At 24.9% G+C, this 14,195-nt stretch overlaps 2 protein-coding genes across 2 annotated transcripts; one reads left to right on the top strand and one right to left on the bottom strand.

Annotated features, from left to right (window-relative positions):
- Positions 1–237: 237 nt before the first annotated feature.
- On the bottom strand, positions 238–8,939 carry LOC122859728 (small subunit processome component 20 homolog). The gene is made up of 6 exons (XM_044163411.1): positions 8,826–8,939; positions 8,456–8,739; positions 8,046–8,367; positions 6,415–7,938; positions 571–6,213; positions 238–474 (listed from the first exon to the last, which is right to left on the bottom strand). The coding sequence occupies exons 1-6, from the start codon at positions 8,868–8,870 to the stop codon at positions 340–342; spliced, it is 7,953 nt and encodes a 2,650-aa protein (XP_044019346.1). The 5' UTR covers positions 8,871–8,939; the 3' UTR covers positions 238–339.
- A 346-nt stretch (positions 8,940–9,285) lies between these two features.
- On the top strand, positions 9,286–13,443 carry LOC122859165 (caprin homolog). The gene is made up of 6 exons (XM_044162567.1): positions 9,286–9,475; positions 10,390–10,608; positions 10,865–11,221; positions 11,299–11,925; positions 12,154–12,436; positions 12,521–13,443. The coding sequence occupies exons 1-6, from the start codon at positions 9,362–9,364 to the stop codon at positions 12,817–12,819; spliced, it is 1,899 nt and encodes a 632-aa protein (XP_044018502.1). The 5' UTR covers positions 9,286–9,361; the 3' UTR covers positions 12,820–13,443.
- The last annotated feature ends 752 nt before the right edge of the window (positions 13,444–14,195 follow it).

The following is a 14,195-nucleotide window of genomic DNA, read 5'->3' as shown; positions in this document are numbered from 1 at the left end:
TTATTCAAATATTTCTACGTCGAAACAAATCGAAATAAAATCGAAATTTAATAATCAACTTTTAAAATTTATATACTATATATGTTACTATTTATTTTACTCTTATTGTATTGTTTTTATTGTCATGTTTATTACTGAAATAATGTTTACTTTTTTTTTTTTAACATGAGAATACATGGGTACCTTTTTTTTAAACGAATAGTATGTTTTTAAAATTATTTAATTTATTTAGGATAGTTAAAAAAAAATAGATCAATCGAAATATTAGTTTTCAGTAATTTTAAGTGTATTTAATACATGTCTTATACATATTTAATTATAAAATTAATATTTATTAATTCATTCTTCTATACGTGGTTTCTTAGACCTTGGTAATTTACCATACATTTCTGTTTTCTTACGTTTCTTTGATTCCTTCTTCTTGACCTGTCTAGAAATTTTACGCTTTGCTGCAATTTCTGGATCAGTAACACACTGTAAAACGATAAAACAAAATAAAAGCATTAATTAAATTTAATGTTAAATAATAATATTGTGTAACAATTTAAAAAAAAAATAGATAATAATTACCTGTCGTTTTTTAGCTGTTGATCTTTCTCCTCTCTTGATCATCATTTTTTGCTGGACTTGATGTAACAATCTCGCATAGTCACCATCATTATTATCAACATTTTCATTTGTATTATTTTCTTTTTTTTGTTTAAATCCCATTTTTGATTTAATAATATTAGCAATTGTCTTTGCTTCTTGTCTCAATGGAGCATTTTTTTCATCAGTTGTATCAATTTCTCTAACAAGTGGTGACATTATTGGAAAAAGTATTGGTCTCAAATATGGATCAATTGGAATTTCATTAACAATTTTTCTAATCCAACTGAATAATGCCTGACGAACAACAATTGATTTTGGATTTTGACTTATTTCAAAATTAGCAGCTTTTCTTAATTTTTTTAATATCAAAAATAATGATATACTATCATTTTTCTCTTGTTTTTTTTCTTCAGCACATTTTGTTGATTTAATAATTTTTGAAATAATAAATACACTGTTAATAACTTCATCAACAGTTTCCAGTCTGTCCATGTCAGGACGAATTTGATCAATAAGATCAAATGTCAATTTTTTAAATGTTTTCAACGGATTTTCATATACATCCCATTTAAATTCACCATCATCGTCATCATCCATACTTTCTTGACATAATATTTTATCTTTATTATTTATTATATTTGATATTTTTTCAATATCCAATGAGCTAAGAATATATCTCATTTGTTGAACAGCATAATGTCTAACCCATGTATGTTCATGTTCCAATAATTTATCAACAATTATTTTACTTAATGATTCAACATAGCTATTCCATTTTTCATCAGTTAAAAATTTATTACATTTTTCTTCTTTAATTAATATTTGATTATCGTCTGATTTTGTATAATTTTTTTTAACAGATATTTTACTAGTTGGATTTATGTATGTTGTTTTCATAGATATTTTACCAGTTAATATTAACAGTTGAATTAAATTATGATCTTGCAATCTTTCATTATTTTCGATATGATCATCATGATAATTATTATGAAATTGTTTCAATATCACTGGTAAACATTCATCATATCTTTTTTCAAATTTATCTTCTTCAACAACAGCAAATATACCACATAACTGTGCTGCTAATTGACAATTTTGTATATCTTCTTCATCGTTAAACCATGTCAATACATTTTTAAATAGTATATCCTTATTTTTATTATCAATTTTAGATAATAAATCTTCTATTATATCTGCTGACATTTCACGAAGTGATGGTTCATCGTCCTTAATAAGTCTCTTACCAACATCATCAAATATCAATTTATTTAATGATTTAGTAAAGTATTCAGCTTTAAAACCACTGACAATCATTTGTATCATTGTCAATGCACTTTTTCTACCATCAATTGTTTCATAGCCCAATTGTGCTAAATAAAATTTTATGTAATTTTTAAAATTCTTTACACTATGTTGATAATTAATTAAATATTTATAACATGCACCTCTTGATTGTGATCTTATATTTTCAGATTGTGATGTAATACTTAGTTCTGATAATTGTTTCATAACTTTTTCAATTTCTGATGATTGTATTTTACGATGTAACATTGCACGTAATAAATTAAATGCTATTACTTGATGATTATCATTATCAAGATCTTCTTCAGTATATAATAATAATGCTTCTATATGATGACTTTTTAATTTATAATATTTAACATCACGTACAATAACAGACGTTGTTTTAAATGCAGCCATAACAAGTTCACGAATGTCACCTTTGGCTGTACCAGCTGCACCATATTTATGTAGTATTTTAAATACTTCATCAGCTATAATTTTAATATGTGATTTTGATTCATCAAAATCAAATTTAAGTATCCAATCTAAACATTGTAATGATAATGATGATAGTTTAGTGTGTTTTGATTTTAAAAAATTTACTAATTCTGATACAAATGGCTTTAAATATGGTTGAAATTTATTTGTTTTAATTTTATCACGTTTTAATAAAATATGAAATAATTTTAATGAAAATTCTTGTATAATATGATCATTTGTATTTGATGTTGTTTCTGACATTAATTTAACACCCATTCTATTTTTTGGTGCTGGTGTAATTAACAATGAATCTGGTTTTTCATTTTTTTTTTTTGATAATTTATCATGTTCATTGTCATTATTAATTTTTTTAGATTCAAATAAATTTGGTATACTTTTTGACATAATACCCATTAAAAATATAATCATTTTATCTGTTTGTATAAATGTATTATCAGCAAGACCCAATAGAGCATGTCTTAAACATTCAACAACTTTATTTATTATTTTTGATGATCTTGATGTATTTAATTTATCAACAAGTGGTTTTATTAAATCAATAAGACATGAATCAGTAATATATTGTCCAAGTATATTATACATATCATAACTTTTTGTTGTTTTAGCTTCAGATGTATTTTTAACAACACCAATAACGTCTTTTTCTTCACCAGTTATACCAAATATATCAACTTTACATACATCTAATATACTTATTAAATTATCATTAATATGATTTTCTTTATATTGTCCTTTTAAACATGTTAATACAGCATGTATTGTATATGCAAGTACATGTACTTCAAAACCTCTTGTTAACATTGAATTCATAACACCTAGTAAATGATGAAGATAATCTGGACCAATTGATAACATTATTTTTTCAAGTATTATACGTGTTTCACGACGTACTGATTCTAATTTTGATTTTAAAAATGTACATAATTTCATAAATATTCTTGGTAAATGATTATAATTTTTATTATCTAATATATTACCTGGTAATTTTTGTAATAATTTTACCATTGCAAGTGCTATTGGTATACGTGATAATTCTTGTTGTTCTCTTTCAAATTTAGCCATTGAATCATGTTGATTTTCAGTACAACTTTGTTCATAATCTGTTCTTGATAATATTAAATTATGTAAATGTGGTAATAATTTATTTTTAATATCAGATATTAATTGTTTAGCAGTACTCTTTGATAAAACTAAATCATTCATAATTTTATTATCATCATTTATTTTTTCTTCTTCATCATCAGATATTTTTTGTAAATCTTTATGTAATTTTTCATCTTCGTTAATATTTTCAGCTTCAACATCATCATCAATTTTTGCTTTTGATTTTTTATCAAATTCAGGAACATATTTACAAATATTATCTTCAATATTATCTAATTTTGATAAATCATAATGAAATGCATCTAATATTGTGGTGATGATTCTTATTAATTGTCGTCGAAATTCACTTGGTGATTTTAATTTTTTTAAATAATACTCAAGTATTATTAAATATCGATTCCATGATAATAAACGACAACATGCACCAATGGCATTTATTGATGAATCAATAATACTATTTTTATTAAGAAATGATGAATTGCAAAGATAATATGATGCTATTGGATATATAAATTCAACAATTGTCTTAGTATTTGGTTTAGTCATTTTAGTTTTAGCTATTAAACAAAATTTATCAAGTGCACGTGATATTCTGTGAAATTGTAAATGTTTTATATTTTCAAAAAAATCAACTTCATTATCAACTTTGTCTGTTAATAAATTTAAATCACGAAATACTGGATGTATATCTGGACATTCAATTGACATTGAACGTAATAATGTCAATGAAGCAAAACGTAAGCTTTCATTTTCTTTTCCTTTACTTGTTATATTATTTTTAATTAATATCAATATTGTTTGATTCATTAAATATGATCTATCAATTTTATTATCTTTATATAAATGACTAAATAATGATCCAATTTTTTTAAGACAATCTTCTGATCTATCTAATAATGCTTGATCTTTTTCATTTTTAAGAAAATAAAAACATGAATGAATAATACCAACACCAAATTCAAGTGTCAATAATTCAAGTTGTTTTTCATTATCAGAATTTATTATTTTATTTATCATTTCAAATGCACTTAAACGTTTTTCAATATCAGCCTGATCAATCCATCTTTTATTATATGCATTTAATTCAGTTAATATATTAACATTTTGTTGAAATACATCTCGTGATAATGAAGATACTTCTGGTATTTTTTCAGCTATTGATGATAATAATTTAAGCAATGTTTTTCTTGCTACTGATGATGTTATAATTGATAAAAGTGGTAATATTACACGTAAATGTATTTGTGGTTCTTTAACATCTTTTATTAAATGTGATATTGTTGTTAATGATTGATCAATAATTTCTTCAGATTCACCACGTGATGCACGTTTTATTATTGTTGGTAATAACAATGCAACAAGATTATTTGATACTTCTGGATCTAATGGTATTTCAGATATTCTTTCAAGAATAAATGATTCAATTTTATTGATACCAGTCTTTGAACGTTCAAATTTTTCTTCCATGAATTTTAATATATCTGGTACATGACGTAATAAAATTTTTGTACCATAATTTAAATCAACACTTGGAATTTCATCAAGTGAATTAGACAATACATTATTTGGATTTAATGGTATTATTTTATGCATGTCATCAATTTCCATTTGATTATCAGCACTTATATCATAATCTTGTTGTTTTAACATTTCTCCAATCATTTTTAAAATTTCATTTATGACTTGTGAATTAATTGGCTTTGTTATTTTATTATTATTAATATTTATAATTTTTTTCTTCATTAAAAGTTGAATAATATATTTCAATGGATATTTATCAGTATTATTATCTTCATGTTTAACAAGAAGACAATAAAATCTTGAATTATGTGCCCATTGTGATAACAATTTTAATAATGATGTTGGACTGTAAATACCATCATTTGGAAGTTTTTCAATATATGGAAATATTCCAACATTAAATAATGCATCTAATTCAGAATTTGACCAATTATAATTGTCAAATTGTTTAAAAAAATTAGCAATAATATTGATACAATTATTTTTTAATTCTTTTATTATTTTAATATAACCAGGTAATATTATATCTGATTTATCAAGTATTATTTTAATTTGTGACATTATTGATATTAATATTGCTAATAATTTTGGTAATAAATAATTTGACATTTTAGCACCAAAATCTTGAATAATAATTGACAATAAATTAACAGCACTTGTTAAACGTCTTGGTGGTATGACATTATTTAAATCAATATTAGCCATTAATTCAATTGTCAATTTATTTAAATCATGTATTTCTTCATTTGATGATAAAGAAATACCATATGTTTCAAATATTTTAAATGCCATATTTATAAATAACATCATTTCTTCTTCTTTAACACCCATAAGAAAACGTAATAATGCTTTGCGACGTTCTAGACCACCACAACCACTAGCACTTCTACCAGTACCACGTGTTATCATTTTAGCATAAATTATTCTCATGACAATTGGCATTAAATATTCACGATCATTTGGTAAAATAGTACCCAATAAATTATCTTCATTTGCTACTTTAAAACGTGTTGATTCATTACGTAAATTTTTTTCATCAATTAAACCATATAAATTATTTTTGTATGGTAATAACCATGTATATTTATATGTTACAAGACAATCTAATGCTGCTTTTTGTAAATCACCACTTTTTGATATTAATAATTTTAAATATATTTCATTTATTTCTTGTTCACGATAAAGACTTTTTGGATTTTTAATTTTTGAAAATACTTTTAATTGTGCAAGTAATAATTTTAACTTTGAACTTTTAACAAATTTACGTGGTGCTGGTTTTTTTTTATATAATTTTTTAGATTTTTTATCTTCATTTTCTAAATTTTCTTCATTTTTATTGTCATCAATTTCATTTTCATTTTCTTCTGTTATTTTTTCTTCATCTTTTTCTTCTTCTTCTTTATCATCATCAACATCCTCATCATCATCATCGTCTTGATCAATTGTTTCATTTAATTTTTCTTTTCTAATTAAACTACAAGATTTTGCATTTTCTATATTTGATTTAAAAAAATTATCCTCAACATAATCAATGAAAATTGGTGTAACATCACGATTTTTCATTTCAGCATATTCAAAAAATTCATGCATACTTGTCCAGAGTAAAACTTGATAATTTTGATGATCTGGTTTATCAATTATTGTCAATTTTTTAACAAATTCAGTAAGAACATTACAATTAAATGACGAAAGAAAATCATCACTTATTGTATCAATTATCAAATGACTATTATCATCCACTTTTTTTTTTAATTCTTCCAAGAAAATTGTCCAAAATTTATCGAAATTTTCATCTGCATATGATGAAACTATTTTGGATACTGGACTCCATAATAATGCAAAGTTTATATAAAAATTACCCAGTAAAAATCTAAGCGGAATACTTAAATATTTTGGATTAAAATTTTTAATTAATTTAGTTTCAAATCCGAGTGCTTGAATATGAATCAAACGATCTCTGTATGTATGAACTAATCCATCAATATTTTCAGCAATAAATAAACGTTTAAGTACATTATTATTGTCATCATTATTATCAACAAATAAATCATCAAGTGTACTAAATAAACTGTAAATATGGCAAACAGTTAATCTAACTTTTCTGTATGCTGATGTTAATTTAAATTCTAAAAATTCATTGATCATTTCAAACGTTTGAATATTAATATATTCAGATTTAATTTTAGAATTTGCCATATATGTTAAAATTAAATCCATTGAATCCAAGATAAATGGTACACTTGAATATTTTTTAAAAAATTCCAATAAATTTAAACTCCTGATAAATTCATGAAAATTTTTTGAATCTAAAATATGTATCAATGATTCAATTGCCAATAAAAATCCATAACAATTATTTTCAATTTCAGCTGATGTTAATTTACAACAATCTTGGTTATTTAATTTTTCATAAATTGATTTTACAACATTTTTTAATGCTTCAATGATATTTCCATCAGCCATTAAATGTGGCAGTATAATGATAATTTTCAATGATGATTCAGAAATATTATTACCATTTTGCCAATTAATTAATTTGTCTTTTAAACATGTTAATATTTTACTTGGTAAATCAATAATAATTTTTCTCCAAGTATTTAATGATGAACCTTGCAGACAATGTGGACTTCTTGATGTTACTATTTTAGCAAAAAGACGTAATTCATTGTCATCGAAATCTTCATTATTTTGTTGAATTCTTTTGAGTGCTCTTGGCAGAATTAACGTTTCAAATGACGAATGATTAATCAATTTTTCAGCTGCATAATATGATATATTTTTATCTTTTATCAGCAATAATTCCATAATAAGATCACTTGATGTTTGTTGGGTTAATTCAATGTTACTTGCAAGTAACATTAATACAGCCAAATCAACTGCTCCAATTAAAACATCATTATTATTTTCAAAAGTTGAAATAATATTTGTTATTTTTAGCTTTAAATTATCTATTTTTGAATTAATATTAATTAAATCACGTAGCATAACACCATTTTTAAAATTAACTGTATTCTTCATTATCAAAATTCCTTGACATTTCTAACTTTTCTTGCAACAAATGAAAACGTTTCAGCAGCAAATTCATTGAAGTATTTATTTTTACTTGAAAATAATGGAAAAAGTGAATATATTATTTCTTTTATGTGTTCTATCAATTTTCCTCGAAGTGATTTGAACAAATGACCAAGTGTTTTAAATGTATACTCGACAATTTGAATGTCTGTTATTGTAAGCAAGTCAATAATAAGCTTAAACAATGATGGAGATGATTCTTCATCAGATGATACAATTTTTTCATAGTCATATTTGTTTATAAAATGTTTATAAAAATGACCTGATAAATCCTTGGCAAGTGCCAGAGTCAAGCTGTAATTTATTAAGAAAATTAAAATCATTAATTTTATAGAGAACAAGTTATATATTATTTAAATAAATTTATAATTTGGCAACTTACTCAAGTATTGGTTCAACAAATGAAATATCCTTTTTCTTCAAATAATCTTTCAATAAAGTTACAATTTTTTGTTCATGCAAAAGAACCAATTCAAGTGTTTGAACTTCTGGTAATTCACGTTTAAAATTTAAAAAGCCTTCTGTTAAATTATCAATATTCCATTTTTTGAGTGATACATAAAAATATGATTCAACTGAATTTTCATCAGGAACTTCATTTTTATTAAGTACATGACGATATACTTTAACATCGATTTCGTTGAGTTTATCAACATTTTTTCTTGTCTAAAAATAAATTAAATTTTAATTGTATAAAATATATTGGATATTTAATTATTAATATTTGTTTATTAATTAATTATTTTATTTACCTTAAACGTGTTTGACTCCTTGTGTCGTACTGGCTTAATCTTCATGCTTATTTATTTTTTTTAACATAAAATTAATAACAATATTTATTAAGCAACGCAATGTTTCCAATTTTTGTTTTTTTATTATTTTAACTAATTAGTTTACAGGATAAAAAACAATAACTTTGATTTTTCTTGATTATTAATTTTTTTTATAACCTCAAAAAAATGTAAATAACAGCATGGTCAATATACAAAACAAAATTGTCAATACAACGATAACAACAATACAATACATACATATTACATTTATACATATATACGGGGTTTAGTAGCACGTACACACGAAATATTTTAAAAGGTTTTATTTTTTACCAACAGAGTTATAAAACATGGCGCAACAATTGACCGAGAGGAGAGAAAAAATCTACATCGAGTCCAATCATCTTGGTATGTTTCACATAATTCATGACCACTTTGGTGGCGGCCATCATCATCATCATCAATTCACCGCTGCTCTCTTCCATTCCAGTTCGCGTTTGTTGCCCGTGTGAAGGATGCCTTCTGCCAACCCTAAACTAGAAAAACAGGCCTCTACGGAGGCCAACGATCCAATACGCCAAGCCATTATTGTTATCGAACACAAAATTCGTAATTTGGAAAAGCGTAAGGTAATTAATCAAATATCATTATTTATCTACAAATATTATTAACCGGCTTTTATTTATTTTTATTTTTTATCTCCATAAAAAAATCGTGTTATTTGTATCTGTCAATTCGCCGACTAACTGCTCATGTCCGCCATATTACATTTTTTTTTTTTCTTGCAATTTTTATCAACGCCATGTGCTCGATCATCATATTAACACAATTATTAATTATTATTTTTTAATACTCATTTGTTTTATTTATCATCAACAGTATTCATATTAATTTGTAATTATTGTTGAATTTTAATTTTTTTATTTGCATTTTTTTACATGGTGACACGAGGATCGTTCATCGATCAGGCGTCGCGTTGATGAAACTCGAGGCAATCGTGTCATGGCGCTTCTCCGTTTTTTTTTTTTTTTTTTAACATTAAATTTTTTATCATAAAATAGAGTAATTAAAAAATTAAATTTTAATAATATTTATTAACAATTGTGTATACAATAATCTGTCAAAATTTTTTAATTTTTTTAAATTAATTTTTTACCGGGAATGCTTTCAATCCTTTGTGTGTTCCATCATTTTTTTTTTTTTTTTTATTTAATATTCTCTAGAATATTCGAGAATTAATTGTTGAATATTATTTGATAATTAATTTGTTGTTAAAGTGGTTTATTTATAATTAATAAATAATTATTTGTTAATTTTTTTAAATGCAAGTGAATTAAGTCTTGTGATTCGCCTTTCATTTTTTTTTTTTTTTATTCCTAGAAAGCAAGGTCATTATTTATCAGTTGAAAAAAAAAATTAAACAATTTTGTTTTATCATAATTTATGTTGATGTGTTGATTATTTAAAACGACCAATTGAATAATCAATTTGTTTATCTTTAAATGGTGTAATTAATTATTTTTTTATTGTTAAAAAAAAACAGGGCAAGTTGGAATCCTATAGAGACATTCAAAAGACTGGAAAGGAGCTTGATCGTGATCAAAAAATAGCAGTTGCCAAGTATGACGAGGTACTGCAAACCCTTGAAATCACAAGAGATTTGTACAAGCAAATTGTTGGTATTGCAAATGATGCTGCTAAATTGCAAAAGAAACTTGCAAGGAAAGAGGCAGCAGAGAGGATACAACATGACATTTCAAAGGTGAATATTAATAACATAATTGATTATTAATTAAAAGTAAAAATAATAATTGAATCTTGACAATACTTTGTTGCTCATGATACATCAAAGTGTCATGGATTCATAAATTAACTGAGGGATTCACTATTGCCTCGTCAAAGATGGTGTATCTTTTACGATTTCCACTGTGAATACATTGTTTTTTTTTTAAATTAATACACATATTAATTAATCATGCAAATGAATTAATAATAGCATTTGTTTTGTATTAATTTAGGTACGAGAAGTTTTGATTATTCAAGATACTCTGATGAACATGTCTGGTGAAAGATTACGTAAAAATTTTTTAGAGGGTACTAATGGAGCAAATTTAATGACTGAAGAAGATTTTAAATTATTGGATGATATGTACAAAGAACTTACACTAGAAAGATTACCTGGTTCTGTTGAATCAACATTTTTACAACGTGTACAAAAAACAGCTGAACATTATGTTGCATTAGTTGATGGTAAACAACGTGATGTTGTTGGTTCAACATATGCTAAAATTAGAACAATTATTCAAGATATTAATAAATCTGAATATTTGGATAGAGAACGTGTGAGTGAAACTCCTGAAGCTCAAGAAGAAGAGGTTAGTTGATTATATTTCATAAATATATAGAGGTATAGGTACATATTGATGATTAATTTTAATATTTAATTATACAGATTGACAAAAGAACGACTGAGTTCAATAGTCAGTTAGCACAAGAACAAGAATATTTGGAACAACAAACTGGCGAAGTAAATAACATTCCATCACAAGAAACAATGATTCCAAATACAAATTTTGTAGCACCAGTAGTAGCTGATACAGAAACACCAGTAGCTGCTATCATTCCGGTTATTCAACAACAAAATACAAATACAATTGAAGTTACTTACTACCTCCCTGAACCACCACAACATCAGACACAACCACCACGTATTATTAATGATGCTATTGGTGGTACACCAAATTTTTTTTTCCTTCAAGAATCAGAACTTGATTCATCTGATTTAAGTAATCAACAATCAGTTCACATTCCACCAACAGCTGAAGCATTAGCAATACAAACACAAACATATATTAATCAAGGTTATTCTAATGTACCACTTAGAGTATCACCATCACAAATGATATTTACTCATCCATTACCAACACAAGAAATAACACCACATATACCTGGTTTTGCTAATCCAAATCCTCCACCACCAATACCAATGCCACCATCACATCAACAAAATGATTTACAATTAAGTCCACAACAATCTGGTTATGAACAACAACAACAAGTTCAACCACAAACAACAGAGGTAAATTTAAATTGTTTATCTATTTTTTTGATTGTTGAATTTTTTAAACGTATTATTTTTCATTAGTAAATTTTACATTAAAAGTGTTCATATAATGAACTAGGCTCGTGTCAGGGCAAATATCGCCTTCCACGATTTCCAATGTGAAGACAATTAATTAAATTATTATTTTATATAATTACATATTATTAATAATAGATTAATCGTTGTGTTTTAAAAATTAATTAGCAGGAACAAGCTGAAAGTCGTCAAGATGAGCAAGTAACAAATGTTAATGAAACTGAAAGAACAACTGAGTCAAATGATTGGTCACAAATGGGTGATTCAAATGAAATTGATGAATGGGTTAATATTGATTTACAAACATCTGGTGGTTATCAAGGATGGGGTGTACAACATACTGGTGGTTATAGAGGACGTGGTGGACGACGTGGTAACAACACAAATGGTTATGGTGGAAGAGGAGGCAACAGAGGTGGTAGTTATCAACAAAATGGTCGTAATGGACAAGGTAAATTTAATTTCTACACATTTTTATTATTTAATGATATAACAATGATTTATTTATCATTAATATGTTTGTTATGTTTATCAGGTGGTTCGTACTATCGTAATGAAAATAGTAATTATCAAAATGGTGGAAGCAGTGGTGGTAGTGGTGGTTATCAACAAAGAAATTACAACAATAATGATGGTGGTTATAATGGAGGTTTTAAACGTGAACGTGGTGGTGGTTCACGTGGTGCACCAAGAGGTACTGGTGGTGAACGTAGTAACAACATGGATCGTGGTACTCGTGGTGGACAATATCGAGGACAACGAGGTGGTAATCGGGGTGGTAATACAGCTGGTGGTGGTTATGTTCCACGTAGTAAACCACAAGCTCAACAATAGTGAGTTTATTTATTTAATTAAACAACAACAACAGCAACAACAACATCAACAATAAACAAGGGTAATGAATTACAAAAAAAAAAGGAAAATAAATTTCGAAAAACACCACAAACTCACGCAAGTCTTAATTGTTATTTTAAAAAAAAAATATAACCATCTTCTGTTCATCATTAAAAATGACTTTCATACAGAAGAAAAAAAAAAAAAAAAACGAGAAAAAAATTCTTTTATATTATTAAAAAAAAAAAAACAAAAGTATTAAATTTTTTATTTTATTTCACCCATTTAATTTTAGAATGTAACTGGTGACATTTTTTTTTTTTTCATTTTTTTTTCCCAAAACAAGTCATTGATTATTATTTTGTTTAAAATTAATTGTTTTTTTTTTTATTTTGAATATTGAGATGGTAAATAATAAGGCTGAAAATAGTTGAAAAAAAAGGGGGATATTAAAGAGCATGTGGGTAACATGTGCTGTTTCAATTGTAATTTAAAAAATAAAAAAAAGATCAAGCGAATTTGGTGAAATGTTTTTTTTTTTTTTTAATAAAAATAAATGGAAATATGTATATCATTACGCAAAGTATTATTGTGACAGAAGGCAATTTTCACAGGGCAACAACAGCTGATCGACAAAGATTTAGATGAAAAAGAAAAAATAATAATAAAAAAAATTGATAATTTTATTTTAATTGATAATATAAAAAAGAGAAAATAAAATATTTGATAATGAAAAATAATTATAATTAAATTTTCTCTTTCTTTTTTTTATCATTCACTTGGGATATATTTGAAGATTGAACATTTAATTTAATTTACATCAAGCTAACACGTGGTTATAGCAGATTAGATAAACAAAAACAAAAAATAGATAGAAAATTAGAAAAAAAAAAAAATACTGTCGTTAAAATTACCTAGATGATTTTATTATTTGAGTCATTTTCTTTTTTTTTTTTTTTAATTAATAACACAGCTAGTAACAATATAAATATTTTTTAATCAAAAAAACAAAATTGATTAATAAAATATGAAATGTCATTTTAGCAAGTAAAAATTTTTATTATAAAAAAAAGGAAAAAAGAAAAAAAAATAGAATGAGCTTGATAATAATTAATTGAATACAAAAAAAAAGAAATATAGTTATTTTGTTAATAAATAATAACAATAAAATTGTATGATTGTATTTAAATTTTTTAAAATTGTATTTAATTAATTATTAATTAGTTTATATTTATCAACAATATTATCGAATATTCTTATGAATTTATACATTTACCAGTTTTATTATTATTTCGACATAATGTAAATTAATAATTATTAACAAACATATTATTTAGTCTGCTACATAGCCTATTATAAAGCTCAAAAAAATTAAT

Source organism: Aphidius gifuensis, linkage group LG6 (genome assembly GCF_014905175.1).
Source record: "Aphidius gifuensis isolate YNYX2018 linkage group LG6, ASM1490517v1, whole genome shotgun sequence".
Classification (NCBI taxonomy): domain Eukaryota; kingdom Metazoa; phylum Arthropoda; class Insecta; order Hymenoptera; family Braconidae; genus Aphidius; species Aphidius gifuensis.
Note: the sequence above shows the minus strand (reverse complement) of the source record. Positions and strands in the feature narration are given on the sequence as shown.